The sequence below is a fragment of the Carettochelys insculpta genome, chromosome 1 (assembly GCF_033958435.1).
Source record: "Carettochelys insculpta isolate YL-2023 chromosome 1, ASM3395843v1, whole genome shotgun sequence".
Classification (NCBI taxonomy): Eukaryota; Metazoa; Chordata; order Testudines; family Carettochelyidae; genus Carettochelys; species Carettochelys insculpta.
The window spans coordinates 169,998,044-170,015,318 of record NC_134137.1 but is presented as its reverse complement, the minus strand read 5'-3'; the positions used below and the strand labels follow the sequence as shown (position 1 = coordinate 170,015,318).

The 17,275-nt window shown below is 41.6% G+C and overlaps 1 protein-coding gene across 1 annotated transcript; it reads left to right on the top strand.

Annotated features, from left to right (window-relative positions):
- The first annotated feature begins 2,651 nt into the window (after positions 1–2,651).
- Positions 2,652–16,580, top strand: FUNDC1 (FUN14 domain containing 1). Its single transcript, XM_074983403.1, has 5 exons — positions 2,652–2,810; positions 4,255–4,411; positions 6,115–6,190; positions 13,870–13,998; positions 15,919–16,580. Exons 1-5 carry the CDS (start codon positions 2,780–2,782, stop codon positions 15,994–15,996), a joined length of 471 nt encoding a protein of 156 aa, XP_074839504.1. The 5' UTR covers positions 2,652–2,779; the 3' UTR covers positions 15,997–16,580.
- Positions 16,581–17,275: the final 695 nt, after the last annotated feature.

The window sequence follows — 17,275 nt, the reverse complement described above, 5'->3', positions numbered from 1 at the left end:
ACCCTCCTAGTGAAAAGTTTTTTCCTAATGTTCAACCTCGACCTTCCCAACCGCAACTTGAGACCATTGTTCCATGTTCTGCCATCCGTGACCACTGTGAACAGCCTCTCTCCAGCCTCTTTGCAGCCTCCCTTCAGTAAGTTGAAAGCTGTTATCAAGTCTCCCCTCAGTCTTCTCTTCTACAGACTAAACAGTCCCAATTCCCTCAACCTTTCTTCATAGGTCATATGCTCCTGCCCCCTAATTATTTTGGTCGCCCTCCACTGGACCCTTTCCAGTGTATCCATATCCTTCCTATAATTGGGGGCCCAGAACTGGACACAGTACTCCAGATGCGGCCTCACCAAAGCCAAATAAAGGGGAATACTCACTTCTGTGGATCTACTGGCAATGCTCCTCTTGATACAACCTAATATGCCATTAGCCTTCTTGGCTACAATGGCACACTGTTGACTCATGTCCAGCTTCTCGTCCACTACAACTCCCAGGTCCTTTTCTGCAGAACTACTACTGAGCCAGTCGGACCGCAGCCTGTAACTATGCTTGGGATTCTTCTGGACCAAGTGCAGAACTCTGCACTTGTCCTTACTGAACCTCATCAGATTTCTTGCAGCCCAGTCTTCCAATTTGTCTAAGTCACTCTGGATCCTATCCCTACCTTCAAGCGTATCTGCCTCTCCCCCTAGCTTAGTGTCATCCACAAACTTGCTTTTCCCCTTAACTCATTTCCCCACTTTTAAGACTTTGGATGGTTGAGGTGTGTCGTGCCATAACACTACTTCCCCTAAAAGTAGTTTTGAAACTTGTAGATAAATGAGGCATGGATGTGATAGGATAAATAAACTTCACACAAGCCAAAAAGGGTCAGTGGACTACTGGGGAGTCCAGTCAACCATGGCACCTGCAGCAGATGTTATACTTTGATGAGGAAGCCAAAGGTAGCTGCTGGCTGACTGAGAGGGATGAGGACAGCAGACTGTCAGCTCACACTTTGGGAGTGAAGACTGACCGTAACACTTTGGTCTAGTTCTGGTTGTTAGTGTGATGGATAGGTTTGTGGTAAACTCTGTTTAAGAAGCAAACCTCTGATTTGTGCACCAGCTTCAGACTCTGAACAGATTGAAGGTGTAGCTGCACATAGAGACATTTGCAGTGGTCTAATTTCCATGTTGAAATGGACTGAATTACAGCAATGCTTCTTTCTGTGATGGAAATGGATGCAATCATTTGGCCAGACAGATGAAAAATTGAATGCAGGACAGTGCCACTACATCCATCTAACACAGCGGTCCTCAACCTTCTTTCATTGACAACAATAAGTCCTGTGGCACCTTATAGACTAACAGATATTTTGGAACATAAGCTTTTTTGGGTAAAGACCTGCTTCATCACATGCAGGAGTAGGTCCAGGGGAGGGTCTAAAAATACAGGCTCATGGAAAGGAGGGAGTCCCAGTCAAGGGGAGGCCAAAGTTGACAAGATCAGTTCAATCACAGGGGATGTGGCCCATTATAAGCAGCTAATGCAGCGTTGTGAACATCAAGAAAGGAGAAACCAGGTCAATTCAGTCAGGGAGGATGTGCCCCATCATCATCAGCTAATGTGGAAATGTGAACTTCAAGAGATGAGAAACTGCTTTTGCAATGGGCCAGCCACTCCCAGTCTCTGTTCCATCCTTGGTCGATGGTGTCAAATTTGCAAATGAATTGCAGCTCTGCAGATTCTCTTTGGAGTCTATTTTTGAAGTTCTTTTGTTGCAGGATAGCTATTTTTAAATCTGTTACTGAGTGTCCAGGGAGACTGAAGTGTTCTCCTCCAACCAAGGAGAAATTCCTGGTGCAACTCGGGGAGCCAGGAAACAGATGAGGTCAGCTGCCCTCATCAGTTTCCTGGCTCCCTGTGAATGAAGGGGAGCTGGGGACCAGGGGCAGCCTGACTCTTGGCTCCCCTCTGCTTGCAGAGCTGGGAAACTGACCAGTGCCGCTGCCCTCAGTCAGTTTCTCTGCTCCCTCAGGGGCAGCACCTGAGAGCCTGACTTTGGGCTGGGCCCTGACAGAAGTTGAGAAACTGATCAGCTCCTTGTTAACCCGATCCGCGCAACTTGAGTGCCTGTATCTTGGGGGTTTACTGTACTGATGCTGACACACTCCTCCCAGCGGTGTCCTCTTTACTGAAAGGACAAATATGGGAACCCTCACGGTGCCAGAGGAGCGGGCTGGATTGGAGCCGTTCAACCTGCACTGTGCTATTTCCAACAGAGCAATGGATTGCTCATTAGCCCCTTGCTAATTGCCCCACCCGGGCGCACGAGCCCCCAAATCTCAGGCCAGAGGGCGAACAGACGGAATTGCAGCTGCGGCCTGGCCCCCTCCCTCGCTGACCCGGCGGGCGGGCAGGGGAAGAGGAGCCGGCGCCTGGCACCCCGCAGAAGGGCTTGTCTCTGGGCCCCGCGCAGGCTGAAGCTCGAAGGCGCCACCGCCAGGACTGGGCAGCCCCAAGCCCCGCAACACCGAGGCCCAGCTAGCGGAACTACATCCCCCACAAGCCCCCGGGCGACGGGGGGGCGATGGCGTCATCTCCCGACCCTCCCCCTCTCCGCGGCCGGTCGTCAGGCCCAGCGCCGCCGAGGAATTGGCGGAGCGTTCTGCGCCTGCGCCCGCCTCAAACGAGCGACGCGGCGGGAGCATAGAGCACGGCGGCCGGTGGCGCAGAGCGGCCGGTGGGCGGAGCCGTACGGCTCCTGGGAGCTCCCCCGCCCTCCCCATAAGCCGTCGCTAACATGGCGGCCCGGAGGCCTCGCTCTGCCTCGGGTGAGTGAGTCCTCCGGGCGCGGCAGCCGCTTTCGGAGCTGTGGGAGCCCGGCCCGGCCCGTCTCGTCTCCGGGAGGCGCGTTCCCGCCCGCCGGGCCCCTCTCTGCCCCTGCCGGGGGAGGGGCTTGGTGGGGGCGGCCCCAGCCGGCTGCAGGGCGGGGGGAGTTGGGAGGAAGCGCCCAGCTCGGGAAGTCGCCGCCCCCCGTTGGTAGGAAGCTGCCGGGCGGGGCTCCCGGGGCGGGGACGCGCGCGGAGCCGCTGGTGCTCTGTGGGCGCCTGTCGCCGGGGCCTGCTGGGGGGTCAGGGCTCTGAAACAAGGTCAGATCGTCAGATAAAAGGCTCCGTGGACACGTCACGCCTCCAGTGAACGGGCTGTGACCGGGAGTTACTCAGAGCCCCTGGAAACCAAGGGGTTGCAGTTGCAAAGGGCTTTACAGCGCTGGGGGGAGGGTGAAGACGCTTCTGTACTTGCCCTCCATTTTAGGCTTGTCTAAACACAGAATCGTACCACCCTTCCATCCACGTCGGTGCATTTCTCGCTAGCGTGGACACAGTTATGCTACTGGAAGGGGCACAGAGAGGTGGCCGCATTAGTCTGTATTCTGACAAAACAAACCAGCAGTCCTGTAGCGCTTTAAAGACTCACTAAATAATTTATTAGGTGATGAGCTTTCATGGGACAGACCCACTTCCTGAGATTTGGAAAGAACTGGGTCTGTCGCACGAAAACTTATCACCTAATAAATTCTTTTAAGTCTCTTTGAAGTGCTACAGGACTGGGTTTTTTTGTACTGTCAAGGTATTTTATATTGGCATAGGTGTTCCTGGTCAGGAAGGGAAGTAAACTGTAAAAGAGTAATACACTTTCATACTGGGACAGCTGTATTCATCATGGGGGGGGGGTATAAAATTATAACTAAAAATAATCACACCCTTAATCATTGTAATATTAGTACAGAAACTGCATGGAGACCAAACCTAATACAAATAATCTCTATTATTTGATGATTCTGTCCCTAATACGGTGGATAGTTTGTAGTTGTAACTTCTTATCACTGGTGACCTGGTAACAGGAAAGTTCAGCCCTCTCTTGTTGGGGGCTGCTGTTTGTCATTCTCACGCACACCCCCCGCCCACCGTTTTAAGTAAGTATAGGCCATTATGTATTGATTGCAACTGATAGAGATGTGATGCACACACAAAACTATGGTGTTACCTTCTGAATTTGCCAGTCCATCAGTTCATATTTTCTTCAGAATTTAAAAAAAAGTTGAGATTTTTGTACTTAACTCCTTACTGTGATTCTATTAATCATTTTGTTTCCCATAAAGCATGAATTTACTACACAATTGAGAAGTTCAGAACCAATGCCTGTATAATATGCTGTAAACACTCACTAAAAGGAGAATCACTTATGGTAATTTTATTTTTATTTTTTTTAAAGAGCATGACAGCGATGATGATTCTTATGAAGTATTGGATTTAACAGAATATGCAAGGAGGCACCATTGGTGGAATCGTATGTTTGGCCGAAATTCTGGACCAATTGTAGAAAAATATTCTGTAGCCACTCAGATTGTAATGGGTGGAGTGACTGGCTGGTGAGAGAGGATCACTTTTCATTATTATGTCATGCATTTGACTGTTTTTAAATTCTTGAGTATTCTGTATCATCCAAAGTGATAAACTGTTTTGAGGTTGGATGGTTTCCTAATTAACTATAAATTGAAGGGGTGGGGAAGAACAGGCACTCGAACACGCCTCAAATGCCCTACCTACAATGCACCTATTGTAAAAGAGAGCCCTTGCCAAATATTGCAAAAGAGCCTTCAAGATGTGACAGACCTCTTAAGCCCACTTTTTTAACAAACAAATAGAAAACTATGGTATATAATTATTGTGTTGCTGTGGAGTAGTGTATTTCATTAGTTATAATACAGCCATGAGGACCTAATTGATGTGTTACTGTGAATAAGACTTGAATGTAAAACCAGTTAGAAGAACTGGGGGGCACAGCAGAGCTTAGTTAAGGGGCCAAAATTCATAGGGGAAGGTGCTTCTATGTTTAAAAACAAAAAAACACTTGAAATTGAACAACTGCTATACAGTTTTTCTTATGACATTTTTTTAAAAAACCATAACATTTCACTATCCTAAGTACAAAGGATTAAATTAATTTCTGATGGTAAACTATTAGTATTATCAACGAAGGGTCCTGTGCATGCATCTGATGAAGTGAGTCTGTGCTCACGAAAGCTCATGCTCAAAACTTTTCTGTTAGTCTATAAGGTGCCACAGGACCCTTTGTTGCTGTTACAGATCCAGACTAACACAGCTACCCCTCCGATATTAGTATTATGTAACCACACATTTTATGTTAATGAAAAATATTTTTCATTTAAACAATACTATTATGTTTAAAATGCAAATACATGAGAACCTGAAAATATAACAGGCTAAATGAAAGTGGAAGCTCTATTCTACAAGCTGAATGAAGTATAAAAATAAAAACAAACTGTAAGCAATGAAAAGACATGTTAAAATTGCTTAAATAAAAAGATGTTTAATAGTTGGGTAAACTTGTAGTTTTTAAATATGATTTTTTTTAATCAGTGTCTCCCTGCAGCTGTTATCTATAACAGATAAATGCATAAAGCCTTTGACATTTTTAGAAAAAAGCATAATGCACGTTTAGTGGGAGAAAAAAGCTCTTCTTGCTATTTCAGTTGCAGACCCCTGCCCTATCCCAAGCTCCCTTCTGCACTCAACCTCCATCCCAGACTCTCCACCTCCTCCATTAATATCCTAGAAAGTGCAGCCCTTGACCACTTTCCAAATGCTTAAAGTGCCCTCTGCAAAAATTATTGCCTACCCCTGCTTTAACCAGTATATCTTACTCTCCTTCCCTGCCAGACTAGATCTACCTATAAAGGCACCTTTACACTGATATAACTGTTTGGACTGTTTTAATTGATTGCGCCAGTTAAAGTGGTGTAATGTAATTAAATTATTTTATTTAGAGTGTGCTTGAGCTCAGCTCACAGAAGATATCAAATAACCGTTAGTTGATAACATCCCTACTGATCTAGACTTGTGTTTGATCTACATCTGTAAAGTGTTTGTATTACATAAATCTACAATGTCTCGTAACTTGCAGACTACAGAGTAAGAAATAGGAAAGTGAAACTCTCACATTTTAGCAATCCCAAATTTTAGTAGGGTTTAATATGAGAATTCTGAAAAGTGGCATTGTGGGTCAGACAATCTTAACTTTATTGGAATGTTGTTTTTTGGGTCTTCTAAGGTGTGCGGGATTTTTGTTCCAGAAAGTTGGAAAACTTGCAGCAACGGCAGTAGGTGGTGGATTTCTTCTACTTCAGGTATATAGAATTTCATATTTTAATATTTAGGGAATGTTTTATAACTGAATTGTGTTGGGGGGGAAAAACCCTCAGCTGCTGGATATACTTGAGTTGGGAAGGGGAAGGTAAGTTCCATATCTTTCCTTTTTTATCCTTAGCAATTAATAGAATAATACTGCTGCTTTGCTGGTCTATTTTTGTTTCGCTTTACTTCCTGTTTTTGGAAGCTAATCAGAAATATTACAATAAACATGAATAATCTAATGCTTTTAAATAAAAATAGTTTAATGTGAGCTGAAAGAATGAAAACCTTAATGCAGAAATTAAAATACTATTGTTGAGTTAATATTGCCAGACCTAGCAAACTGATTGATTGTAAAATTGTAGTTGCAGAGATCAAGGAATGTGAGGAATCTGTATTTTCTGTTAACAGGTGGATAAAATCTCAAAGGTACCTAAATGAATTAGACTCCTTTAAAAATGACTACCTAGGTGTCTATTTATTAATTCTCAGTATAAAAATAACTATAGACAAATTGCCTCTTCCAGCATCTGAGATGCCTTCCACTTTTCTCAGCTGCTGCTTACACAAGTCTCTGGCCCACTTTTCAGAGTACTCTTTCCCTCAGCACTAGCATTGGTAGTTATATCATCTCTTTTCTCAGTACAAGTTGAACCTCTCTAATCTGGCAACATCTGTAATTCAGCATGATTTTAGTTAACCGAACAACTACTTATTATGGGTGTGGCCAAGTTTTATGTGGTCCTGTAAAGTTTGCTTTCAGCTACCAATCATGGCTCTGTGTTCTGTGCTATTATTTTATTGTAATTTAGCCCTAGTGATCTTCTAAGAGCCCAGTGAGCAGTAGAAGTGTTGGTAATGTTACTAGAACAGTATTCCTCTCCCATGGTCTGGCAAATTTTCTCATTCAGTGCCTGTCAGCTCCTGAGAGTGCTGGATTAGAGAGGTTTAACCTGTAGCGGCTTCCTATGAACTGTCCCCCAGCTGCCTACCTCCCAACTGATCTTCCTTCCTCAGATCTAATGAAAGCCAGATGAATAGATTTTTCGAGGACAAAATGTGTACTTGGTTTAGAAATACTTCAGATTTTGAGTTAGACTTCAAGTAATGGAGAATCTACCACATGCCTTGGGGAAATTGTTCCAGTGGTCAGTTATGGTCATTCCCTCCCCATCTCATAGTGACCTGTGACCCATTCCATTTCCTCTGCCTCACTTCAGAGGAAGTGAATTGAGCACATAATAATGAACCAGTACTTCATTCAAAGTTTATATCTGCCATTTTAAAGAATGGACAACTTTCTCCTCAATAATATGCTCCTTGAAGTTTCTAAAAAAACTGCTCACTTTTCTTTATATGTTAATATGGCACCTCTAATTGCTGCTCCTTAAGACAAAAAAGCGGTCCTATAGCATTTTAAGGACAGACCCACTTCAAGCCAAAATGTTGTTGAACTCTGGCCACTCTCCTTCCTGTTAGCCTGGCCTACACTAGCAAGTTTTACTTGATTCCCCTAGATACTTATTGAATATCATTTTCTCTCAAGGTACTCCACTTAGTTTATATATGTTCCAAAAACTGTGGGTTTTCAGTAGGTTAGAGTTTCAACTTGATCCATTTATTGCCAGTGGGGGCAACACTGAAATGGGTCAAACTGAAACAGTTCTGGTAGTTCTTCGAAAATGTTTCACTCTAATGATGACTTTCTGAAATATGTAAGATTGACTTTTACTATGTGTTGGGCCTGGTACTTTGGGACATGTATCCAAAGACTGTTGCATCTAAAATGGTTTAAAATAACCCAGATACAGAGACGGTGCACAAATCAATCTGGCTAGGATGCACAAATTGAGTTGTTTTACCTTAAAAGTGTGCCATACACCACTGGATCGGTTGAGAATGATTCAGGTGTTCATGTAGGCACAGCCTATGGGGTTGGGAGTGCTTGTGGCCCTTCAATATTTAAACTCCATTTGTGTGGAATAACATAAGATTGGATTTCAGAACTGGCTTTCCTACTTGGCATTTCAACATTCTACCTTTGGCTAGCCTTATCAATTAGTGTGGCACAAATGTCGAATTAAAGGGAAAAAAACCCAAGTCATGAATCACTAAAGAGTCTATATAAAAATGGGAAAGTCAGGTTTGCCTTACAGTTTGACCCTCTGTTATTGGACACGCGCTCGTCCGGCAACATCTGTAATCCAGCATAATTTTAGTTAGCTGGACGACAGGTTTTCATGGGCATGGCCAAGTTTCCTGTGGTCTAAAAGTTTGTTGACAGACACCAGTCCTGGTCCTCTGTGGTCTGTGCTGTTTAGCTATAATTTTGCCCCTAAATGTCTTCTAAAAGCCTAGTAAGCAGTGGAAGTGTTGGTAATGCTCCTAGACAATATTGACCTCCTGTGGTCTGGCAAATTCTCTCATTTGGCACCAGTCAGATCCCGAGGATGCCAGACTCGAGAGTGTTTTGTTTTTTGGCATTTCAGATCTTTTCCAGAGAAAAGGCCAAAGGAAACATGGAGGGGGAGGTGTTAGGCAGGGTAGAACTACTATGCTTCAGTTGTACATTTAGGTTCAGTTGTCTCAATCGTTAATTGATTATGATTAGATCCTGCTTGAAGTAAGTGTTTGTCATGTATTTCTGGATGCTTTGCATATTAAAGATTAGTCATAAATTGCATAGTAGTCTAATTACATTTCTGTAGTCTTTCAAACGTTCATTTAAAAATCATCTGTAAATTTACTGTGTGTAAGTTCACTTCAATTCAGGAATATATGCTGAATACATTCATTGAACAGGTTGGAGGATTTCAGTAGGTGACCAACAATTACCTTTTAAAAAGTGTTCTTGAAATTGCAAGTTGTCTTAGTGTAAAATATTGAGAAATTCCAGGTAACAGCAATCCCCTGGAACAAGAGCGGTACCCATGTGCTCGGAAGAGTAGTCAGGTAGAATCCAATTTGTGAAAGATTTCTTAAATACATTAGATTTTTCTGAAATTCCATATATATTAAATTGATTTCATGGGATCTAGTTGGAAATTGAGAACTAAACATGTTGTCTATTTCTCACAGCTAACAGATACTGAATCAAATTCTGAAAACAAGCTAATTCAATTAGTAACATTACAACTGATCCTATTTAAAATAGTTTTGTATGGGTGTGGAGAGAGAAGGAAAGGAATCCATTAAGAAATCAGCATGACTTTTATAAGTCAAGATCTTATCTTGATCAAATCTCATGGAAGTTTAATATTGTGAATAATTTTATTTGATTGTGTATCATTTTTATACAAAGAGATTTTAAGTTAGGGATGCTAACGATTTAACCGATTTACCCAGGAATGCACAGTAATTTTTTGATGGGAGGCCACTCCAAATATTTGGTAAGTGGCTGAGGGCTGCAGTCGTCCATGATATTAATAGAGGAGGTATGGGGTCTGGGATGCTTGGAGTATGGGATGGGGCACAGGAAGGGGTGTGGGATCTGAGAGGGAGTTTGGGTGAAGGAGGAGATTCAGGATCTGGGGAAGGGGGTGTGGGTTGCAGAAGAGGATTCTGACCTGGAGGAGTACTGTAGGACAGGACACCGTGTCTGGGAGGGGGTTGTAACCTGGGCAGGAGTGCAGGGATTTGGGTTGACTCAGGATGGGGGTCATTGGGGTGCAAGGCTTGGAAGGGGGTTGTGACCTGGAGATGAGGCGCAGGGTCTGGGAAGGGGTATTGGTGCAGGAATGGGGTGTGGGGGTGCAGAGAATTTGGATTACATGGCTTTGGGTACAGAGGGGTTGCAGAGTGTTGGAGGAAGTAGGGGATGTGGGAGCACAGATAGACTCTGGCTGGGAGGCACTTACCTGTGTGGCTCCTACCCACCCGCCTTGCAGATACCTTAGTCCAGGTCCTTGCCTTCCATGCGCCCTTTATGTGCTCAGAATAGCTGTAGGGGCCATGTATGCTTCTCTGAACTGAAAGCTGGGAGTTGCAGGAGGGGTGCTTCATATGCTGCCTGTCCTAAAAACAGGAAGCTCCTATTGCCCAGAAAACTGCCAATGGGAGCTGCCGGAGATGAGGCAGAGTGAAATGCCTCCACCTTTCTTCCTCAGGTACCCAGTATTCACAGATGTACATTTGGTTCTCCAGTGGCTGATCTAAGTGCTGAGCCGGGGTGTGGCATGCAGGGAGTCAACAGAGGCGTTCTCAGGACAAATCTGAAGGCTTGATGGGCTGAATCTGGCCCTTGGGCTGTATTTTGCCCAGTTCTGGATTAACCAGTAGGGGCTGAAATAGCCCCCTTCCTATTGTAGGCAGGAGATTACTCCAGTGCTGTGGGACTGCTGTAGGTGGGAGGCGCTCCAGTGCAGCTGAAGAAGGCTCTGTCTGTGAGGGCCGCCCTGTTTCCCCACCCACAGTGGGCATCCCCACCCACAGTATGCCTGGAGCGCTGAAACAGGGTCTGCTCCAGCCCAGCTGGAGCACCCTCACCCACAGCTGGGGACAGGGACGAGTCCGGTTCTGCTGGAGCACCACCCCACCCATGGCAGTTGGGGGGCAGGATTGCTCCAGCTCAGCTGGGATGGAGGGGCTTCTCACCACCTGCTCCCGTTTAATGGTTTACCGATTAAACCTAGTGTCCAGAGGGGCTGCTGCAGGTGTGGGGAGTTCCAGTGCGGCTGGGGAATCCCTTGTCTGTGGCAGCCCCTCTGCTACAGACAGAGGCTGTTCCAGCCCAGCTAAACTAGCATTTAAGCAGTTAACTCATTAAACAGGATTTTACATCCTTACATCAAGTCCACTCTAATAGGTAGGCACTGGAAAAATAATAGTAACAATCATTAATTTCTCAAAACAAATGCAGACCGGATCACTCTGGTCTGGCACCCTCAAGACCTGACTGGTACCAAGCAAGGGAGACTGCCAGATCTGGGGAGATAAATTCTGGTCCCCTGGCTAGGCTCTGCTCCTGCTTGCCTGGATCTGCTCTGGGCCTTGGGCAGATTCCCAGCTGCCAGGACACTCTAGACCAGCAACATGGGTGGTCCTGCTGGACCAGAGAGGTTCAACCTGTGGTAACAAAATAACATTTTTCCTTTTTTAGCCTTTAGATGAACTAGTTCGCTATAGTAAGGAGAACTGTGAAGAAGCAAACCAAATTCTTAAAAAGCGGGTTCACTTTCAGAAGTGACTTTGGTGGTGGTTTTTGTTGGTTTTTAAAGCACCTTCTTACTGAAGAGATCTGTTTCTTGTGACAGAGTGCTGGGAGCTGATGGGTCTGTGCGGTGAGTCTGAATTTCCTGGAGGATTTGAAGATGTTTGTGGAGCATTCCCCTTGTGTATATTAGTCATTTATTCAGTTTAGCAACAAAATGTTTTTACCGGTTTTTGCTCCTGTTTGCATTCAAACACAGACCATAGTCTGTCTTCCATTAGCCATGAATCATAAAAATCATTATTTATAGTAAGTCATTTATTTTTCAATATTAGGACTCATTCCATTTAGAACACCTTTGATGGGTTCTAGTCTTCACTTAAATGATTTTATAACTAAGAGAACCTTTGAGAATTATACAATAAGCAAAACTATCACTAGGCTTTACATGGCCTACTTTCATCTGGCTACATATTCTGCTAGAGTTCTGTGGAGCTATGACATTATGGCATGGTGCATGCTGGGACATCTCAGGGCAACTTGCTGAGGGCGGTTATAAAGTTTTTTCTTGCGCTGAATATGCGACTTGACAGTTGTGTACCATTTTGAGAGGGCCTTTCAACGGAACTGACAAAACAAATAGAATTTTTATACTGCAGATTCACCTGTAAGCAAATGCATTGGGCCTAACAAGTTTTAGTAGCAACATTTTTGGGCCACAGCCTTCATGTCTGTCAACTAAAGTAGTTCTGTTTTTTTTTGTTTTGTTTTTGTTTTTAAATGCACTGTGCCAGTTGACACTAACTGAAGATCTAGTCCCTGGAGTTTAATTCTTCAAAAGGAAGATTTATCTTCTGTTTCTTTTAGTTCATTGTTAACTCCTATATGATTTTTAGTGTCTTCAGAAATCTTAACTGAGGAGCATTACCCACCAAAATGTGTACCTCTTAAGTATCAGATTCATATATCTGTAGTAGGGTAAACTTTTTGGAATCTTGCGTTGTAAAATTAATGGAATGCTATTTAAGGGTAACAAGTTCTTCCTCAGGTTGTCTAGTTCAGTTTGGGTGAAATGTGCTGTTGGATAAGTTGGTTCTTTAATGCATTCCTCCTGCTCCATCTACGTCTGCATTTTCTTATTGTGTTCATAATGGAACTGTGCATAGCTCATATGAGTAGCTGCAGTGAGGTAATCCATCGAAGCAGATTCTTTTGAGTTAATGGCTTCAGCAGAACCCAGTGACTGCATTTAGCATTTAAATTCAAGCAGGGCATTATGACACAAGCAGGGCATTATGGAGCAATTATTCATGGACTCATGTCTAAGACCGTGAGCATGTTCATTGTATAACTTACATTAGGTGAAGTTCAGACTTTGATTTCATATAAAACCAAAACTTACTTATAAAGTTTACGGATGGTATCTGTTTTTAATGGTTATCGAGAATGATTTACTCAACATGTAAAAGACCATCACAGATCTTTTTAGTTTTCATTTTCCTTTCTTGAATAATTGTTGTGGTTTCCAAGCAAAAGGAATTATTTATAGTGAGTCATTGTGGACAGTGTGTTAGTTAGTCTTCACTTGTATAGGAAAATGCAGTTACTACCTTAAAATTTTGTAATCTGTGGACCTCATTCACCTGCCACTTAAATATGCATTATTTTACTTACAAATAGTCTCATTGAAGTCAGGGGGACTGTGTGTGTCAAATTACACTGCTGCTTAAGTGTTTACAGGATCAGGGCCTAATAACAGAAGTATGGGGGGAACAAAACATTGATAGTAAAAATGTGGGATTATTTTTGGATGGAGGCTGCCTTTTTTTGTTTAAGGCTGACTGTTCACACCACTGTTTGCCACTGCTCCTCTATTTATGCCTAATCAGTTGCCTGTTATCTTGTGGGCATTATGGTAGAAGTGGCTGTTCACCGATACATGTAGCATTTATTTGGAGCTTAGTGACAGGGCCAGAGTCCTATAGCATCATGTTGTTATTTTGCAGAAGAGTTTATAATAATAAAGACAAAAGGCTATTTCCCTGTAATTCTTTCATGACCAGTTCACTGAGTATTGAAATTGTAATTTAAAACAAGACAGTGATGCTGAAAGAAACTGAAATGAAACAAAGTCCTTTTGATAAAAGTGCTTTGTTTCTATTCACTGAAAGTAAAGCAGCAATAACTATAGGGTAGATAATTTGACCTTTATAAATTAACTTGTAAATTAATCTCAAGCATAATATAAAATAGAAAGTAGAAAAGGTGTGAGAGAAATGAGAACCTATCAAACTGTCAGTTCTTTTTCAAAGTGTAATTTTGATTTATTACAGAAATAATGTTGAAACACAATATCTGTAGCATCCCTGACTAAGGTATTTGAGCTTTCATGTTCGTTTCTCTAGAAAAACGCAAACCCAAAACACATTTTCAAAATTAAGTGGATGCAGAAACATCTTCTGATTTGACTTTGGATGTTATATTGGTTAGTGCAATTTTCTTATTTAATATTTTTAATTGGTCTAGATTGCCAGTCATAGTGGGTATGTGCAAGTTGACTGGAAGAGAGTTGAAAAAGATGTAAACAAAGCAAAAAGACAGATAAAAAAACGTGCAGACAGGGCGGCACCTGAAATCAGCACCCTTATTGAAGAGGTAAGATGGTTTTTTAAAAAATTGTTCTGTCCTTTCAATTAAGATTACACTGAGGTTTCTGGCCTTCTACTGTGTTTGGTCATAGTTGTACATAACTAAAATGATAAGCAGAATGTGCAAAATTCAAGGAGCATAGCCCCACTTCTAAAGTAGAGTTGCAGAAATATGTTATGTTGATGAGATTATGCAGTTTGATAAATGTTAGAAGTCCTATCTGTCATGCTAATGTTAACTCCCAGGTGTGATTCCCGCCCCCCCGCCCCCCCCCCAAATGCCAGACCATAACAATTATTTGCCTTATAGCGACTGGGCTTAGGGCTTGTCTTGCCAGGAGATGCATGGGCTCCTGTTATCACACTTGAAACATCATACCATATATCTTAATTTTCTGATTACTTATCTTGAAGTTTGACTTTGGAAGTCTGCAGAGAATCATAGCAATGCCCGCACTATAGTTTAAGATCTTGGTATCTTCAACATCTTCTGTGTATGTTAGAGAATTTGTTTGTTTGATCAAGCACTCCTCCTAAATTGTAAGAATGAGGACCACCAAATTGGTATGCATCTTTTTATCATAACTTAAATCAACATAGGGGTTTGATTGTGCCAGGAAAACGGGAAGGGACTGGGATGGGATTGCATCTTATAAAATTAAACAGAAAAGAGACAATCACCAAATCAAGAACAGTCCTCAAAACTGATATAACTGACTGAATGTTGAGAGTGACTGAACCAAGATGAGCCAGATAGGATGAACGTAGAATAGGATTGCTTCTCAATAAACTTTGCAGTAAAAAGGTAAAATGGAGAAATTTTGAAGTAGTGCTTTGTTTTTGTATATTGTTTTAACTGCTTATGGTTTGCAAACGAGAAGAGAATGTTACTGGAAACCAAATTGACTTACCCTTTTTTTGTTAAAACATAGCAAATGATAGGGGCTTATATGGATGAAGAAAAGAATAAACTCAATGGAATTCTCATTTCAAAAAATTTACTTAAAATAAACAAATTAACAATTCTTTTTTAAAAGAAATCCAAAATAAAAATGAACTTCATAAAAATAACATGGTATTTTTGAAAAATATAATCACTTTTTTTGAGTTAAGGACCCAAGCAGCACTGGGGAAAATGTCCTATAACATATATGGAATTATACTTCAATTGCCAAATTGTTTTTATAATTCCAGTCTAAAACTTATTATATGGCTCTCTAAATCAAGTATAATTTAATCTGTTTTTGATAGGGCAGGGAGTGGATCGGGGAGGAATGAAACCATGCTCAAATGGTTTTAATTTTAAAATTGTGGACTGCTCCGTTAGCTGAAATATCTAGCACCATTGGTTTTTAAAATGCCTATTACATCATAGTAAAGATGTAAATCACATTTATTGTGTGTGTGTCATAACACATGGATTATACTGTTACTATCCAACACATGAATTATATTGTGGTGTTGTTTATCTGGAGTTACTGTATGAAGATTTCCTATGGTATGATTTCCAGGATTAAAAATTACAAAAGTGTGGATCAGAAATAAGTGATGTTAAGATTATAATTTATCTAATAATAATAAGTCCCTGTGTCTGGTTAAAACTAAAATGAGTTTGGTGGTCTTACCCTAGCTCTTACATTTTTATAAAAGAAGTATACAGCGCAGACTTTCTGCACAGAAAAAGGCCAGCGTTCGCATTAGAGCATTTCTGCAAGTCAAGAATGAGGCACATTTTTAAAGTTTGTAGAATCAGCCTGCACTATACCTGACTCAGCACGCGTTATATCTGCTCAGTAAATAAGTCTTGAACAAAAAAAGTTTATTTAAAAACAGTAATCTCTGTTCTCTGGCTAATGATAAAATATTAAATGTTTCCACTAAGTATAATGGTTTTACACTCATTCCTGAACACTGTTTTCTTTTTCAGGCAACAGAATTTATCAAACAAAATATAGTAGTATCCAGTGGATTTGTTGGAGGCTTTTTGTTAGGACTTGCATCTTAATTACCTGAATTTTTGTCTTCCTGATGGCATCAATTGCAACAAAGAACAAAGTAGTGATTAGAGCACTGTCTTAAAGCAACAAACAGTGTGGGTCACTGGTCACTCCAGAACAAGGAGAATGGACTAGCCAGACAAATTGGAAGCTTTTACATTTTAGGCTTCTGCCCTCTGATGCTTGGCAAAACTAAGATTTGCTGAAAAATTGCAGTGTACTCATAGCATTTCTGAACAAAACTGGTTAATTTTCATTGTGACTGTTTTATTCTGTGACCATTCAGACAATAGCATTTTTAAAATGTAATTTGTGGAATATAGTTATGATACAGCAATGTAGAAAGGAAACTTCCATCTTCAATCTGAATGTTTTCTAGTTGTTTTGCTTTATCTTTATTTAAAAGATGTTTTTCATGCTGTAGTAAATAATGCCAATAAGTAATAATGTATACAATCTGTAGCTTCAGTGTCAGGGCTGACAATCTTACTTAAAAATCACTGCAATAATCTATAAATCTGTAATATCTTTTTACAGAAGTATTAAGTAACAAAGAATCATGTGCATATTAAAGGTGAAAATCAAATCTTGATTTGTCTCTATTTTATTCTATAAACTTCTCTTATCCTCTAGCATTCAGGAATATGGTACACGTATTTGCATAAAAATTGTGTACAAACAGTAAACAATAGTTCATCAAATGTATCTCATGCATTTGTTATGCAAATATGTACTCTTTAAGCCTTTGACACTTAGAATTACATTTTTGTATTTTGTTATGGAGGGAGAACAGCTTATTTAATTCACTCGGTTGGAAATCTCAAGAGCTAAGGTTTCTATTTAACAATAAAAATGCCTAGCTGGACTTTAAAGCATGTCAGTATGGTGTATTTTGAGTTATCCAAAAGCTAATGTCATAGTGAGTTTCAGTAAGCAATCGCAATTTGCTTCACTTTGTTAACCCATGGAACTAAATAAAGCTTATATTGCTGGTGTGTTCTGGGGTTTTTAGGTAAAGGTGTGATGCTTTGATTTGTAGAAAAGTACTCATCCAGTATCTAAGCTATCAGAAATCATAAATGGGTCACAAAACAGGGATTCTCTTCCTCCACCAGCATATTGGGAGCAAATTTCCACTCATCCTCACTTCAAAAGTCTGGAAAGCAAATGAGTCTGAGTGGGTTGGTGCTGCTGGTGCCTGCTGGGAGCAGGACTTCAGGATGACACTGTCTGGCAGACCAGTCCAAAGCCAGTTTTGTTGGCTGTAAATGTGGCCTCCAAACCAGA

What these genes read in the sequence shown, in the direction of transcription:
- FUNDC1 (XM_074983403.1), top strand. Translation starts at nt 2,780, where the DNA reads ATGGCGGCCCGGAGGCCTCGCTCTGCCTCGG. An exon ending in GAGGCCTCGCTCTGCCTCGG is followed by an intron (nt 2,811 to 4,254) that starts GTGAGTGAGTCC and finishes TTTTTTTTAAAG; the next exon opens with AGCATGACAGCGATGATGAT. An exon ending in TCAGCACCCTTATTGAAGAG is followed by an intron (nt 13,999 to 15,918) that starts GTAAGATGGTTT and finishes TTTCTTTTTCAG; the next exon opens with GCAACAGAATTTATCAAACA.